Below are 18,097 nucleotides of genomic sequence, written 5' to 3'. Positions count from 1 at the left end.
GATAAAAGATTAATAGCCATGTCATCAATCAATTGTTTAAATTCAAGTTTTTGTATTTTAAAATAACGCATAAAAGATGGGTTTAAAGATGAAATGGTAAATTATATCCGATTGGCGTAAAAATTGGCATGCATGTTAAGAAAATATATAAAATGTGATCCAACGGTTGGATTTTCAAAATATAAATTCAAGAATAAATTATTGGTTGGCGTAACATTTTCTAGAGTTACATCAAATGTAACTTGAACCCAACCCTATATTTCTTAATTCGATGTGAATTTTGACAAATCTACCGTTAGATTACATTATCTTCATATATTTTTTCTGCTTAAAAAATTTCAAGATGATCAATGATTAATGGCCATGTCATTAATCAATTGTTTAAATTCAAGTTTTTGTAATTTAAAATAACGCATGAAAGATGAGTTTAAAGATCAAATGGTAAATTACATCTGATTGACATGAAAATTGGCATGCATGTTAAAAACATATAGAAAATGTGATCCAATGGTTGGATTTTCAAAATATGAATTCGAGAATAAGTTATTGGTTGGCGTAACATTTTCTAGAGTTACATCAAGTGTAACTTGAACCCAACCCTGTATTTCTTAATTCGATGTGAATTTTGTCAAATCTACTACTAAATTACATTATCTTCATATAATTTTCACGCTTATAAAATTTCAAGATGATCAAAGATTAATAGTCATGTCATCAATCAATTATTTAAATTCAAATTTCTGTAATTTAGAATAACGCATTAAAGATGAGTTGAAATATCAAATGGTAAATTACATCCGATTGACATGAAAATTGGCATGCATGTTAAGAAAATATAAAAAATGTGATCTAACGGTTGGATTTTCAAAATATGAAATCAGTAATAAGTTATTGATTGGCGAAATATTTTCTACAGTTACATCAAGTGTAACTTGAATCTAACTCTAAATTGCTTAATTCGATGTGAATTTTGACAAATCTACCGTTAGATTACATTATCTTCATATATTTTTCATGCTTAAAAAATTTCAAGATGATCAAAGCTTAATGGCCATGTTATCAATCAATTGTTTAAATTCAAGTTTTTGTAATTTAAAATAACGCAGAAAAGATGAGTTTAAAGATGAAATGGTAAATTACATCCGATTGTCATGAAAATTGGCATGCATGTTAAGAACATATAGAAAATGTGATCGAATGGTTGGATTTTCAAAATATGAATTCAGGAATAAGTTATTGGTTGGCGTAAGATTTTCTGGAGTTACATCAAATGTAACTTGAACCCAACTCTATATTTCTGAATTCAAGAATAAATTGCTTATTTTCCGCTATTTGGTTGCAACTCTAAGAAATACTAAATGCAGTTAATATAAATTTTGTAACATTTTCGGATTTTTTTGATAGTCTCCAATGAAAAGGAAATATTTTTTCAATTTTTGTTATAGCTAAATTTGTATTGGCAATTATATAATTATGTATAATCAAAAAAATTATTAAGAGTCTTTTTCTTTTCTACTAGAGATTGGTAATACTTTGGAAACATTTTCCGGCATTTTCTTCATATGGAAAATCAACTTAAAAACTATTTTTAAGAAGAGATACATACATAAGGCATAACCAAGGAATTTGTAGATCTCAATATATCTTGGTTACTTAAGAAAGAAAAATAATCAAGAAACGTATAGCAAAATAAAAATATTAAGAGACACCTAAAGAAAAAATGACAGAGATATCTGGGAAAAAATGTGAGGCGGCTTAGAGAGGGGGGTTAGGCAAAATTGGAGATTGAGGGGTGGGAAGGAGTACACAAGACCATCTTTGAGGGACTTTTTTCCCCCCTCCTCGGATGACTTATCTTGACTCTTTGATTGCTTTTCCGTGGTCAACCAAAATGTTTTCAAGGTGACTAATACTGTTAAGCACACCAAACGCATGAAAGTGGAACATTTTGTGCAAAAAGTTTATGCTGAAACAAACAGGGCCTGTAAGTGGAGGGTTCCTGAGGCTGACTTGGGATTAAGATTTGTGAATAGTGTTATCATGCTTCATCCATTGCCAAGAGCAAATGCATCTGAATACGTGCTTAGTATCTACAATTTATTAATTATTTTTTGATTCAGTTGCTCAAAGTGATGGAACTGAATGCTACTAAATGGCACACACTAGATATTTAAATCTCTGTTCTATATATCCCCATGGACTTCAACCGCATTATTGCTTAATTTGCCTATTGAATTGCATCATAACATAATTTGTAACCATCATTGCCTTTGTGCTACCCAGTGTTCAGTAGTTTCAATAAATTTTTAGTGCCATCTCTAAGGGTCACTTTCTTATTCTAGACTGTGCCTTGTAAAATATGAAGTTCTTTTTCTTTTTGTGTGCATATGAACTGTTGGAAGTTGACTTGTGCCTAGCTATTAATCAACAGGTCTATCAGTATCTCTACTTAGGCACTTTTTGATATTTGAACCAATGTGTTTTTCTCATCTCAAGTAATGCTCATAAAGTTTCATGCTCCTATATGCTTATGTCAAGTAATCCTCACTAACATATTCTAGATTGCACCTTGTAAAATATCATATCATTTTAGTTTTTGCACGCATGTGTGTGTATCAACTGTAAAAGTTGACTTGTGGTTGGCTATTAATCAACATGTCTATCAGTATCTCTTCTTAGGTGCTTTTTTTTGTTTTTTATTTTTTTATTTTTTTATTTGAACTAGTGTATGTGCTCATCTCAAGTAATCCTCATATAGTTTGATGCTCCTATGTCTTCAGATAGCTCCAATTTATTTGGCATCATGCATAAAGCAGGGAATGGGTTTGCTAGAGATTTTATTGAGCAAGCAACCTGTTCAAAATAATCAAGTACTACTTAAGGTAATTGATTCACCTTTCAATGTAAGGTTTTTTGGATTTTAGTGTCCTATAATTTGATGGAGATATTTGTGAGTGATTCAATTCACTTATATTTTTATGCAGATTATAGAGATATGCCGTCTGTATGAACTTGACAGTGTTAGTTCAAACATTATGAAGGTACATATTTTTGGTGTAGCATGCTTGTACATATACATGTGTGTGAGTGTGTTTCAGTGTTTGTTATTGAATTGAGAGGTTTATGGAAATGAAGTTGAAAATTTGAGTTCCTAAACTGTAATTACAGGTTTCGATTACAATGAATAGTGCTTCAAAGGAGAAAACACAAGTAAGGATCTCTTAGTTATATCCATAAATTTGATTGCTAAGCTGGTTTTATGTTACAAAATTGTAGCTTTGTGAATAACGTTGCAAACTTGGTTATAAATGTAATACTTATTTGTGCTTTGCAATTCACTGATTTGTAAAAATCTTACATAAATAGGCTCACATTAGGAGTCAACTGGTGGTGGAGTAAATTGATTTTTCACAGAAGTTATTTTACTCTTTTTTAGTTAGTTTTGAGTTTTGACCATAAACGGTTGGGTGAAATGTGGCCAAACAATTTTCATGTATTATACTTGGATACCACAATTTTTTTAGCCTTCACAATGAATTTTTCTAGTTTAACAACACATAAAATGACCATATATCCCAAACATATTTGTCAAATTTGCAAACGTCTATCCTAAAACTTGGTCCAAAATACAATTCTCCAATCAATACCAACAATAATAATATAAAGAAAAAAAAACCTCTTAAAAAGGAAAAACATGAACACGATGATAATAATAAGCCACAATAATCTTTGATTTGCAACAAAACACAAACATAAAACAATTAATAATTGGTTGAGAACACAAACAAATAGAGAAAATTTTGATCTCCCACAAAAGTCACTCTTTTCCTCTCTTAGATTGAGAGAGAGATTGCAGGAGCAAATTTCGTAAGCAAGCAAAATAATGGAAAAGAAACAAAAGGACTGACTTGAGCACTAAAATATTTTAAGAATAAAAATCACATAAGCAAAGCTTAAAACTAAAATATTTTGAAAATAAAATAATTTTTTTTACAAATTTTTTTTATTAGAAAAAAAATTTCACTCTTGAAATATGGTACAAGTTTTATTTTTATTTCCTAATACACACATATATTATGTTCTATTTTCATACTTGAAAAATGCCACTTTTCGTCAATGTTTCTAAAGAAATACATATTAAAAGACTACTTCAATTATAAAATAATAAAGATATAAAAGAAATTAAAATACTACTCTAATTTTTTTTTTCCCGTTTGGCAACCTATTTTGAGCAATCTTTTAAACATTTCAAACACACTTATACACTTTTTCATACACTTTTCCACCCACACATATATCAAAAAACACTCCAACTCTTCTACCAAACACCTTAAAACTTAAAAGTGGAGGTAATGTGCAAAACAGCAATGCAAAAGAATTGTATATAGTTAGTTAGGCAACGTTTGAAACAATAAAGGAAAGTAGCATCTCGAGTTTTAGAAACTCGAGATCCATATTAGAAAAAGGTCACATAGATCTCGAGTCTTTAAGACTCGAGTTTCATGTGAAAAAAATTTCACCTATAGTGGTGTTTTTAAGCCTTTCAGTGACGTTTTAAATCCCTATAGCGGCGTTTTCCTGGAAATTTTTTTTTCTTAAGTACAGATTTATGGAGTCCTATAGTGGCATTTTCAAGCCCTATAGTGACATTTTATAGACCTATAGCGGTGTTTTTATTCAATTTATGGAAATCGAGTCTTTAAAACTCGATTTTCAGCTTAATTTTTTCCCACTTTAAACTAATCCACTTACAAATCGAGATTTAAAAACTCGATTTTTATCTTGGAACTCGAGTTTTAGACACTCGAGATGCTAGTTTTCAACATTGTTTTGAAACGTGACAATTAACTAAATTTTTTAATATTTATTGTTATTTAGAAAAAAAATTCCTTAAAAGTGTCTAAAATTTAATCTTTTCCAATCATTTGTAATTAAAACATGAAAAGACTTGAGAGCCGACGTAATTATGATCTAAGTTGTGCAATTTCTATGATTAAAGGCTCTGTCTCTTCATGTGAAGAAGACCGGACTTGAATTGCACCTATTGGTTGGTTCTCTCTTTGTTTCCAAAGTTTCATTTTCATTATCAAAACGCAAAGCACCAGAGAGAAAATAAAGCTTGAATTTCAGGTTTGTAACCGAAATTTTCTGTTCAGAGTCTTCTATTCGGACCTGTGAAGCTTACCTGTTATGGCTTCTTGAACAACATCACTATCATCATAGAAACAAATTCTGAGAATTGGGTTTTTCATTTCTGTACTTTTTGAACTAGATTTCAGGGTTTGATTGCAAATTCACTTTTTTTTTTTTTTTTAATATATATATATAAAAAATCTTGAATTGTAAATGGCTTATCATAAATATATGATGCAATGAAATTTGAGTACTGGGCAGTTTTATTTTCTTTTCTTTTTGATTGATTTCAAGTTGAATGGTTTATTTCATTTTACTTTCAGGTTTGGTTATATTTTGAAGCATCAGAAATATTAGTAGAAAATCTGAGGTGTTACTGAGTATTGGGTTTTTGGTTGCAAGTTCTAAGGGTGTGGATAAGTTGCTTATCTGAGAATTCAAGTTTTAGAATTGTGATAAGAGTGTGTATAATATCATTACCAAAAAGAAATCATTGGAGAGTCGAACTCAGTATTGGATTTTGGGTTCTAGGGGGAAGGAGTGGTGGTTTGAAACTAGTTTGAGTGTCATTTTTTGTGGCTTTGATTTCTATGCATTTATTGTAAGTAAAAGATGTATAGCAATTTTAAGGAGCACGCAATAGAGTATGTGAAGCAGGCAGTTCAGGAGGATGATGTTGGAAACTATAGCAAAGCATTTCCGCTCTATATGAATGCGTTAGAGTACTTTAGGACTCATTTGAAGTATGAGAAGAATCCAAAGATTAAGGAAGCGATTACTCAAAAATGTATGGAATATTTGAAGAGGGCAGACGAGATAAGGGCCATTCTCGATAATGGGGGGAGTGGGCCTTCCCCTAGTGGTGATGCAACAGTTGCTAGCCAACCAAAGACAAAGTTGAAGGGAGGAGTGGGGAAAGATGCGGAGGATCTAGAGCAAGCAAAGCTTAGGGCTGGCCTTGATTCTATGATAATCAGGGAGAAACCAAACGTGAAGTGGAGTGACGTGGCCGGGCTTGAGAGTGCCAAACAGGCATTGCAAGAGGCTGTAATACTGCCTGTGAAGTTTCCCCACTTTTTTACTGGTTAGTTCCTCAATCATTATTTTTAAGTTTTGGGGGTTATTTGCTTTTAGTTTTCTTGTTGAATCTTGGCATGCTTTTAATGTGAATAACCTTGATTTGGTTTATGGTGACACTTGATAGCTTATGAATATTCAAAAATATGCCACTGGTACCATAAATTCAAGTTAATCAGTTGCCGAGATCATATGCTCCAATTGTATTACTCAGAATTTCTGACTTTCAAGCTCTGCTTTTGCAATGGAAATTGTACAAATAAATCCCACCGGAAACAACTGAAAATATGTATGGAGAAGACATGTTGTAGTAAAGTTGTACAATAAACAGCTCATGTCAAACAACAAAGCAAAATTCTTATCGTTAATTGAGCTTCTGTTCTGTCAATTGAATTCAAAAAGGCTCAAATATTGGTCTTTGATGGCCCAGAGTATCAGCCTAATTCTGAACATGAAAGAATCAGCTGAGTTTAGAGAAGGTAGAAAGGATAATTTAAGAGTTATTGTTGCCATTACTTCACTGATTTTTTAGATTTTGGATGGTGTATCTTCCAATTGATCTTCCAATTGTAAAGATACATATCAAGTAATAATATCAACTATAATAAGTTCTAAGACCCATTTGAAAACCTTTTTCATATCAAGTTTCATTCTAAAGTTTGAGGGGTTTACATTGCTTCAATATGTGAGGCACCCTACTTAGCCATGAGCTCAGACTCAGACCATCCCTTGCACCTGGCTGTGAATTAAAAAATGATTATATCTGTCTGCTTGACAGTAGAATTTATGGCAATGGAAGATAAACATTCTATTTGGTATTAATAAAAAGCAAAATACTATTTGGCACATTTGCTATTTGTCATATGTGCCAATGTATGGATGCTGAAGACTTTCTAAACATAATTTGCATCAAGAACTTAATTTTCCATTCCTAATAAATGGTGGGATTTGAACTGTCTACATTAAGAAGAGTCATAGAGACATTATCATTTAATGCTTAAATCTAAAAGATTCATGAACTGGCCATATACTTCCAGGACATTTTCTGCAGTATTTCCTTCTGGAGCCACTAATATAAATATCTTGTCACATATGGTACATCTTGATAATAAAAGAATCATTTGATCTCTTTTTCAGGGAAGAGAAAACCATGGAGGGCTTTTCTATTATATGGTCCACCTGGAACGGGGAAGTCCTATCTAGCAAAGGCAGTGGCAACAGAAGCAGATTCAACTTTCTTTAGGTAAAAATTTGACCAATGTATAGCAAGTAACTAGACTACAATAACAGATAAAGCAACTATAGATGGCAAGTTATTGGACTGCAATAGCAAACTTTAGAACTAAGTCTATATTTGTTGCCAATGACACGTAATTGTGAGTTGTATATTTGAAATCTATGTGATCATCTATCTTAGTTCTTCTTCTCCTTCTTTGATTTTTGCCACATAACTTTTATATATATATATATATATATATATCTAAGAACCATTTGATCTCTTATGCTTATTTTTTATTAATATTTTACAATATCAGTTTCATAGTTTAAATTGTGCAATGCACTGAGATGTAAGCGATGAATGTTTGGAAGTAGAATAACTGAAAAGGATCTTGGTTTTATGGCCCTTGACAGGCAAATATTCATGATGACTTTACAAGAGAGTTGCAAGATCCGCACTAGTTAATTGGAAGCCTTAGATTTCCAAGAAAATGATATCCTTCCATTATGTTAGATTACATTTGGATACACGAATCAATTCCTTTAAATGGTGTAGTCATTAGTTTATTTTACAATAATAAATGAGTTCGCCTTAATTACTATGAAATATTTTAGGAAAACTCCAATGTGCTCATTCAAATGCTATGAAGGACACAATATCTTTTTTGTTTACCAAACTATAGGCCTGGATAAATTTTGATGGTATTGAAAGGATGCTGGATATATAGGATTCTTATTGATGAAAGATTACCATAATACACTACTAGTCTACTACACTTTTTATTTATTTATTTTTTTTATAAGTAACGAAAATTTTATTAAAGTAAGAAAACAACTAACCCAAGTACATTGGGAATGTACTATGAGGGCACAAATCAAGAACCAAAATAACAACGATCAAGTAAAACAGTAAGGGAAGAACAAGAAAGATGACAAAAAACCACACTCCAATCAAGGAGAGAGTGCAAAAAAAAAAGACTTAACCTCTAGTGTAGAATGTTCACATCTCTCAAAGCTTCTAGCATTTTTTTCACGCCAAATACACCATATCAAGCAATGATGCACAAGTCTCCAAAAATGTATGTTACGATGTTGTCCAAACATACCCTGCCAAGACAAACAACTCAATAACCTTGTGAGGCATAACCCAGTGGATTCCAAACAAACAGAACACCAACGACCACAACTCACAAGCTATGGGGCAATGAAGTAGAAGATGATCCACTGACTCCCCACTAGCTTACCTACGTATTTCCTTTCTCTTCTCCCTATTCCAGTTAAGGTGGCTAAGAGGATGGAGAAATTACAAAGAGATTTTCTTTGGACTGGTATTGGGGATGATCATAAAATTCATTTGGTAAATTGGTCTAAGGTTTGTAGGCCAGTGAAGAATGGAGGGTTAGGCATTCGGTGCTTGAGAAGGTTTAATTATGCCTTATTAGCCAAATGGTTGTGGCGTTATGGTTGGGAGAATGATGCCCTTTGGAGAAGGGTCATTGGGGCGAAGTATGGGAATGAATGGGGTGGTTGGTGTACAAAATCTGTGTTGGGGGCTTATGCTGTTTGTTTGTGGAAGTGCATTAGAAGTGGCTGGTTGAATTTTTCCAAGTGCCTTCGATATGATGTGGGTGATGGTACTCGTGTGAAGTTTTGGGATGATGTGTGGTGTAGGGATTGTCCTCTTAAGGAGGAATTTCCAGATTTGTATAATATTAGTAGGACAAGGGAGGCTTTGGTCTTTGAGGTTATGTGCTACGCAAATGGGAGAGTTTCTTGGGACATTCAATTTCATCGCTTAGTGAACGATCAAGAGTCAATTTCTTTGGATTCATTTTTGGTCTTGATCTATTCCACAAAGGTCCAAGGTTTTGGTGCTGACAAACTTTGTTGGAAGCTTGCCTGCAGTCGAGGTTTCAGGGTGAGTGGGTATTATCATTCTCTTTCCCCATCTATTGTCATTCCCTTCCCTTAGAAAATGGCGTGGCAATTGAAGGTTCCTCCTTGGGTTGCTTTTTTCTCTTGGACTGTGGCTTTAGGCAAGATTTTAACTATAGATAATCTTCGGAAGAGGCACTTTGTTTTTCTTGAGTGGTGTTTTATGTGCAAAGGGTGTGGGGAATCTGTAGATCATCTCCTCCTTCACTATCCTATTGCATTTGAGATGTGGAGTATGATCTTCTGCTTGTTTGGTATTTGTTGGGTGATGCCGCAAAGGGTAACGGATTTGTTGGATTGCTGGTCTTGCAATTTTAGGCAACATCGTAATATAATTATTTGGAGGATTGTGCCACACTGTTTGATGTGGTGTATCTGGCGGGAACGGAATTTGAGAGGCTTTGAAGATCGCGAACGGTCCATTCTTGACTTTAAGTCTTTTTTCTTTTCTACTCTTCTCGAATGGTGTTTGGTTTTACCTTCTTTTTCTTGTATTTCCCTTTCTGGGTTGCTTGATCATTGTACTTTGATTTCTTGATGTTTTTGCCTCTTTAGTACATTTCCTATGTACGGGGCTGTGTTCTTTCAATAAACTTTTAAGTTACTTATCAAAAAAAAAAAAAAAAACTCTTGCACATATAGCACCAATCAACAACTAGCACACAACAATCCAGGATAATCTAAAATGTGGTACACCTTTGTTCTAACATGCAAATTTTCACAAACCAAAAGTTTCCTCCTTTTTTTTCTCCCTTTTCTTTTTGAAAGAGGATATTTTAAGTAAAACGAAAATCTTATATGCTTTATAGAGTTTCTGGAGAGAACCAGGCTAAAAATAATAAGGGTTTAACTTGAGGACAGCTTTGTTGTATTGTAACTTCTAATGAAACAACATGTGCGTTGAGTATAAGTGTAACCTCATCATTCCATGTTCTAGGGTAGGTCATGTAATGTGTTCCCATACATCTTCTGTGTTCTAGTATGATCAATTTTCTAGGTGACTTAGTCTAAATGTTTAGATTATATGAGAGATTGCTATATTACTTACTTAGAAATATGACCATGCAAGTATTGTAATACTGTTGCTTCCTAGGAGGATATCAACCTTTTCCCCCAAGCAGCTGATCAACCATTTTATTGTTGAATTTCTACACTAGTTCCCATTTTTCCATTTGGTCTTCTATGAGGGGGGAAAAAACATTGAAGGAAATGTATTAAGCTTGGAGATTTCGTTTCTCTTGCAAAGAAATTTAACAAGTAATGTTATTTATGAATAAATAAATAAAATGCAAGAAGCCTACAAACTTGGTTAGGTTTCATTTGTGCATGGTCAACATGTCATTCTTATTCTCATCCATTTTCTGTTGATAAGTTTCGTTTGTGCACTAATGCCCATATCTTAGTGATGATCTTTGCTTTCTATGCTTTCATTAGTGTGTCATAGTTAAACAGGGGCTTGGTTAGACTTATTTGTAAAGCAGGAAATTTGAACTTCTGTTCCAAATGAGCATATTAGAATGGATGATTTTGAAGAACTTTGTTAGGGGACCATGATGCGATCTCCACTGAAATTTGCAAGATGCACACAAACCAAGAATGTGTAATGTATACCTTGGAGAGTGAATGTAAGCATATGAGGATGCTCTCTTCATATCTTGTTCCTTTTTCTCAGTCTTTTAATGACTTGGTAGAAAGGCAGCAAAGAAGTTTGCAATCAATGCCAATTACCTCAATGTGCTGTTAGCCATGACTTCTCCTGTTTGTCAAATAGTCTCATAAGAACATTGTTAAAAGGCAACAAGTCAGAATACTGATGTCCACTAAGTGAGATGACAGGAAAAAAAAATTATGAAATGTGGATTTAATGGATCAAAAATTCTTTCTTATACCTAACTTAAGATATTTGATTTTCAGTATGCTTACAGTTCTTAATAATTTTTTTATATAGTTTTTTTCGTATACTTCATATATGGCTGGAGTTGACTGCTTCTCATGATTTTTATTGTAATTGTCACATCATTCGAGTGAATTTGAATTTCCAAATGCATGTATGATTTACACTTCCAGTTGTATGCCCATGGATGTAGGGTTTTTTTTTTTTTTTTTTTGGTCTTTATATTAATGGAATGTTGCGAACACATGATGAGTGCTAGATGCTGTCAATACATAGTGTTTCGTCATTAGACCTTTTTTCAAAATGGATGGGTGAAAGCGAAAAGCTAGTCTCAAATCTTTTCCAAATGGCTCGTGATAATGCTCCTTCCATTATTTTCATTGACGAAATTGATTCCTTATGTGGCCAGCGAGGTGAAGGCAATGAGAGTGAAGCATCTCGACATATCAAAACAGAACTTCTTGTACAGATGCAGGTATTTTGTGTTCACTGGAAGTGGATAAGAGCTTTGTTCCAAGCTTATCTTATACTAATACAACTGACATCCTTATACTTTAGTAGGTGATATGCAATATTAATAGCTTCCCAATCATCAACTTTTTTTTTGTCCCTGCATTTTCTTTTTCTCTTTTACTTTCCATAAGTGGTCCAGTTATTGTTTCAGTTGCTAAGCTATCTGTCTGTTACTTTAGGGAAAGATTATAGAAGTCATATAATTTATATATGTATATGCATTCTACTTCCTGCCAATACCAGTATGTATAGCGTTTAGACTTGATTTTTGGAGCTTAAAATTCTTAGGCCTTTCCTTTTGTCCATGAACAAAATTTTTGTTAGAATAATGGTTAAATGATTAAATTCACAATTTTCTAATAGTTTTAGCTTTTGTGACAAAAAGTGGTCTTGAGTTCAAGCCTTATCTCCAATCTACCTCCCAAAAAAAGGTTACAATCATATGTGTTAAATTTGTTACAAGGACAGAATACTGGTTCTTCTACTTTAGAGATTGGTGTATGGGCCTTATTGGAATGTAGTTAATTTTGTTACAAAGGCAGGCTGTACCTATGTCAGTTGACTATCAAGCATTTTCCTAGTTATTGCTGAGTCTCTTAGGCCATGGCCCATATGAAAAGTAGGTTCCATTTCACATTCTCCTCATGCTCACTCAAATTCTAGCCATAGGATCTCTTCCCTGTTCTCACACTAATCCATCTTATGGCAGTGAAATATGCAAATTATTGCAATGGCTAGTGATCAAACTCCTACCACCAGATAATTCTCCAATTTGAACTCTCAATAGCCAAGTCGGGAGTGTATAGTCTGACCTGGATCGAAGACATAGATCCCTTCCTACTCTCTTCTTGCATTCTTGGTGCATCATCTTTAGCCCACATCTCTTTCGTCTTATTCCCTACTACAATTATCTTTGACCTGCATTAGTTCTTAACTTCATTAAACAGTGGTTGTTGCCTTTGGTTTTTCTACTGTTAATCTTCAAATGGAAATTTTCTTTACCACATTTCAGGGTGTAGGCAGCGATGATCAGAAAGTTCTGGTTCTTGTTGCCACGAATACTCCATATGCTCTGGATCAGGTAAGAAAACTCTGATCCATTGGACCTAAGTTATAGAGTTTTATGACCTTCATTGCTTTGGGGTTGTGACTAAGGAAAATTAAATACAGGCCATCCGTAGGCGTTTCGATAAGTGAATTTACATCCCTCTCCCAGATTTGAAGGCAAGGCAGCACATGTTTAAGGCACTGTGGTTTTGGTAGAGCCATAGCAATTGATTCTTTTGGAGATTATGATTTGCTTAATATCCTCAATAGGTTTTTAATTTAATCAGGTCCATCTTGGAGACACTCCTCATAACTTAACTGAAAGTGATTTTGAGCATTTAGCTCACAAAACAGAAGGATTTTCAGGTTCAGACATAGCTGTTTGTGTAAGTGTCCAGTTTACATTAGTTTTTGGTGTCCCTTTTGAGATATTATATGGCTGAAAGCTGTTAGCTACCTCCTCTCTTTCGATAGGTTAAAGACGTTCTATTTGAACCTGTTCGTCAAACCCGTGATGCAAAATTCTTCAAAAAGAACTCTAGCGACATGTGGGTCCCTTGCGAACCTACTGAACGAGGAGTTGTTTAGGTTACCTTGCAGGAACTTGATGCACAAGGCCTAGCTTCAAAGGTAAGTATTGGGTAGGAAACTGTTTTACTTATTATTATTATTATTAATGGGCACTACATAAAGCTCTAGACCAGAAATCATTGCCAAAATTAGCACTATAATCATATTTAGAGCTAGGTATCAATAACTTAAATAGAACTATTAAAGACTTATTCAATGTTGTGACTTATGTAGTTAGTCAATTTCAGAAAAGTAGGAATGTAGAAAAAAGTGGAAAAGAGAAGGGGGGATGGGGGTGGGGGAGAGATTTAACAAGAGCATGCCTCTATCTTATGTGCCTCATTCAATTTCATTAATGCACATTCAATGATGATTTTCTCTTCCATCAAAATTACACAATTCTTTGGAGGAAGGTCAATTTGTGGTATTTCTTTTCTAGCCTCATTCATCCACTTCTTTTAATTTATATAATGACTTGAATGTAACTGGCTCTGGGAATGTATGACTTGCAGATCCAGCCACCACCAATCACAAGAGCAGATTTTGATAAAGTACTTGCAAGACAGAAGCCAACTGTAAGTAAAGCCGATCTTGAGGTGCATGAGAGATTCACGGAGGAGTTTGGGGAAGAAGGCTGATTGCTTGAGTTTGAACACAAGGGCTGATTAACTATTAGAAACAGGTAAAACTACTAGTATAGGTAAATGAAAAATGTATATATAGTCGTCAATATTGCTTGTAATAGAAAGTTCAGCGTCTTTTTAAGAGAACACCATGCCATATTGTTTCAATCTCTGTCTGTCTCACCAGAAGAGGAAGAGGTGGAAAGCTCTTAATTGATGTTTAGTGTTACTGGTCATAGTCTCCATATTCAATAATGATTGATAATCTTACCAATTTTTTCCCATCTGGGTATGATCTCCTACCGGTTTGCCACTAGATGCTCATTGGAAACAATATCCTAGCTGCTGCTGGAACCAAATTTGTAATTAACCAATGATGAACATCTAAAATAGACTTAGAAAACAAGTTTCTATATGATTGATATCGTTAATGAAAATTAGCAAATGATGACAACTAAAAAATTTAGCATTACGAGAGAACTACTGTTATCTTATTGAGTATGCCCTAGAGCGCCATCATTAAAAGTAAGGTAACCTAAGGATGAAACTCTTATGTTTGGAATGGAGGGAGAGAAGGAAAAGGTGTTCTGGAGTCATGGAGTTCACCTCATGTATAATAAAAATAGTATCAATAATTAATCCATGTGAAAAAATAAAATAAAATAACATAAAATTTGTCAAATAACACATTGTAACCTTAACATGTGGAAGATATCTCATAGATAGCACTCCTAGCATAGTCTAGAAAGGTAAAGTTAAAAAAAAAAAACCTGTAAAGCTTAACATATGGATACTAATTGTGTGCGTCAATAAAAAACACTCATGAAGGTTGGTGCTAAGTAGATACCTTACACAAATAATTTATAAGAACTAAAGGGTCAAAATTCCACAATAGGAGATCTAAATAACTGATTTCAAAGCAGCAAGTAACAAAATGGTTGTTTGTTGATATGGAAACTGTTTTTCCGAGGTACAATAGGTTGGATTGAAAGCTATAAAACTCAGTCTTATTCTACTTCTCTCTCTCTATTTTTCTGAACCCCTTTTCCTATTGCACATCCTCCCTTTTTTAGGCAGCTTTCCCTTCCTTATCTCTCCAACTAGTTTGCCTCTAGCTAGATTCAGGGATGCTTGTCCCATCACCCCTCTGCTATGCCATTGTTTCATCATGTAACAGGAATTTTGAGGGTGCCTTTGCTATTCAGGCTTGTCTATAAGCATTTAATGTGGAAGAGGTTAGGTAGAGAACATCTCATTAATGCGGAAGTGACTGGCTCTATGGTCCTTATCTCTTTGTGGAGTTTCCCAAGGCAATTTTGATGACGTGTGCTGATTATTGGAAATCTAAAGAATTAGCACACATTATCTCTCCACCTTCCAATCAATTTTAGCCTCCGAAGCAATGACAAGGTACTAAAATCATCTATCTTCAAATCAACTCTAGAAGTTCCAGAAACACAAGCCTTGAAGAAAAGAGTTTCAAATGGCAGCCAAACTTTAGCTTTGTCCACGAAGACCTGAATTTGTGCTTCCTTTTTTTCGTCATCTTCTTCTTGTGTGTGTGTGTGTGCGCACGCACGGTTCAACCACAGTTTGAGCAATTCCATGCTTTTTTCTCATATAGAGGTTCTTAGGGTTAAAAGAATTGCAATCGTGAGAGATTCACGGTTAACCAGGTCTGATCATACGGTCCGGTCCGGGTATGAGAACCATGGTAGAAAATGGAAGTAACTAGTTAGATGATAGAACCAATCTCCGAAGAATCCACGGGATCAATAGTAACAAGTGACACAATCATATTCCGTAGATACGACTCTCATTATTTAATGATTTCAACTAACTAAAGTACATAATTGTTTTTTTTTTTAAATACTTTTTTAATGAAATTTTTTAAGGGGTAATTAACTAATTATACTCCCCTCCCTTGAGGTTAGAAGAAAATAAAACTCTCCCCTTCTGTTCATATTAGTAAATATTTTAAATTTCTATGAAATTTTCTTTACCAAAGTTTAACCATTATTAGTAAAAACATAATGAAATTTGTTGATAATAATGAAAAATTTATCAAGCACCAAAATACTTGGAACGGCAAATCTCTCCACAACCCAATGACAAACTAAAAAAATAAAAAAGTCATACTTATTTTAAAATACTCTTTAATGAAAATTTTAAATCAATGGATTTTAATTTTGAAATAGAGGAAAATTTTGGAAACCTCCCCTTAAGCAAATGATATGTTAGTACACAACATTGTTAATTTAATAGAGTTTGATTAAATGAATGTCAACAGGGGAAAATGTTTTTCCCTTCAAGTTTAAGGTGAAATGTCATTTGACTCATTTCCCAACACCTTAAAAGAGGGGAGTGTAATTACCTCTAGTTTTTATTATACACATATTCCCCCCCCCCCCCCCCCCCTTTCACCCCTTCCACACTTAAATTCTTGACTCCGTCACTAATGTGGATATCAAAAAAATGTGGACATTGTGCATGAAATTATGGATATTATGTGTATCGAGTATATATTAATAAGCATGATGGAAGAAGAGTTGTACTTTTACCATTTTTTTAAAAAGCAAAACAAAGCCATGAAAATGAGCTACTCTAAATGAATCTTATATTATATGTCACTTTGTTTGCTGTCAAAATTATAGATGAAGATGACACATTAATTTCAAGGCAATAAAAATCAAGAGATGTTATTCGCCATATGCCTTTTCTCTTGCCAATGGCCAACCTATGATTGGCACTCCCTGGCTTAGGCTATCAATCACTAAATTCCACCAACAATGGCTAAGAAATGCTCCAGTCGCTTTGTGTGGTAGAATTTCCAACTAGGGTGCCTAGTTATTTACTAGCAAGCTCCGTTTGTTTTTTCTTATCGATTTTCAAATCCTTCTGATAACCAGTATGCTCTAAATTCATCATTTATGTCAAAACCAATAGGTGGCCTAATGACCCAAATAAATGGCATTCCACTCTCTTCCAAAGCAATAGCAAGTTCCATCATTTGGGAAAGCACCAATTGTATTTTCAAAACCGAAACCTCCTGGTGCTAGTTCAGCCATTCTATGCATTGCTCTACCGAGGACCCAGCTTGTTTTCTGATTCTTTGGCCGATAACACGTGTATCAAAGATTTAGAGGAAGATGAAATCATGGCTTGAAGGAGTACAAGACCAATAGCCCAAACTGCCAGGTTTATATATTTTCTTAAAACTTCCAATCCTAGAGGTTCAAGTTCTTCTATTGTATTACAAAATCACCCATAAGAACCAAAAGAAAGTGATAAGTGATAACTGTGATTGAACAAACCTTAGTGGAAATTAATTTAGCCAAGGCTAATTGGCTAAAAGGATAACTACAAGATTAACCATAATTGTCTTTAGTGCCCATAGGCTTGATTGTAATTCCATTTCTAAATTAAATTATAGATTTTAGTGGAAAATATTAAAATGATTATATAATTAATAAATTAATTTGTAAAAATCCTAATAAGGTCTAATAGATTTTTTTTTTTTTAATTTTATATCTTTTCTAAGGTTTGTATTTGTAAAAGTAAAAATATGTTTATGAGTATAATAATAATTTTTTTTGTTTATGTTTATGTTTATGTTTATACTTTGGTAGTGCCGGCTCTATGGTATAAGCAATTGATGTGGTCACCTAAGGCCCCAAGTAAAAAAAAAAGCCCCAAAATTTTAACTAATAGAGTTATTTATTTCATTGTAATAGTATTAAACCCAAATATAAGTCAATAAATAAAATAATATTTTTTATCAAATGAAAAACAAACAAAATAAAAAAGAGAAATGCTACATCTACAACATTTGTCATAACACTTTTATAACAAATTATAAGTAGTAGGTTGTTACAGGCTATTATTAATAGCAAAAAAAAAAAAATAAAATAAAATTTAGTAGTGGGTTTAAATTAGAACCACTAACAACTTAACACTTAATATTTGTTGTGAAAAAATTGTGAATGTAACACTTCTAAAAAAAAAGATCAATACACAAAAAAATTCATAACATTTTTCACAATAGTTCAGTTAGCAAACTTTTACTAGTTCTCATATAAGTTCACCA

The 18,097-nt window shown here is 33.4% G+C and overlaps 2 protein-coding genes across 16 annotated transcripts; both read left to right on the top strand.

Moving 5' to 3' along the window:
- The first annotated feature begins 2,549 nt into the window (after positions 1-2,549).
- LOC126722666 (nuclear pore complex protein NUP85-like) lies at positions 2,550-3,249 on the top strand. The gene is made up of 3 exons (XM_050425819.1): positions 2,550-2,882; positions 2,985-3,041; positions 3,169-3,249. The coding sequence occupies exons 1-3, from the start codon at positions 2,763-2,765 to the stop codon at positions 3,223-3,225; spliced, it is 234 nt and encodes a 77-aa protein (XP_050281776.1). The 5' UTR covers positions 2,550-2,762; the 3' UTR covers positions 3,226-3,249.
- Positions 3,250-4,941: 1,692 nt separating this feature from the next.
- LOC126722665 (protein SUPPRESSOR OF K(+) TRANSPORT GROWTH DEFECT 1-like) lies at positions 4,942-14,296 on the top strand. Of its 15 annotated transcripts, XM_050425807.1 has the most exons (8): positions 4,942-5,130; positions 5,457-6,217; positions 7,348-7,453; positions 11,534-11,732; positions 12,783-12,851; positions 13,105-13,203; positions 13,292-13,447; positions 13,900-14,296. In XM_050425807.1, exons 2-7 carry the CDS (start codon positions 5,746-5,748, stop codon positions 13,403-13,405), a joined length of 1,059 nt encoding a protein of 352 aa, XP_050281764.1. In that variant the 5' UTR covers positions 4,942-5,130; positions 5,457-5,745; the 3' UTR covers positions 13,406-13,447; positions 13,900-14,296. The 15 variants fall into 15 exon arrangements, 9 of the variants coding, with proteins under 9 accessions (XP_050281764.1, XP_050281769.1, XP_050281768.1 ...); XR_007654017.1 differs by lacking the exon at positions 13,900-14,296 and having other exon boundaries at positions 12,941-13,203; positions 13,292-13,341; XR_007654022.1 differs by lacking the exons at positions 13,292-13,447; positions 13,900-14,296 and adding an exon at positions 12,941-12,994 and having other exon boundaries at positions 11,667-11,732; positions 13,105-13,283.
- The last annotated feature ends 3,801 nt before the right edge of the window (positions 14,297-18,097 follow it).

The sequence above is a fragment of the Quercus robur genome, chromosome 4 (genome assembly GCF_932294415.1).
Source record: "Quercus robur chromosome 4, dhQueRobu3.1, whole genome shotgun sequence".
NCBI classification, from domain to species: Eukaryota; Viridiplantae; Streptophyta; class Magnoliopsida; order Fagales; family Fagaceae; genus Quercus; species Quercus robur.
This window is presented reverse-complemented; position numbering and strand designations above follow the sequence as displayed.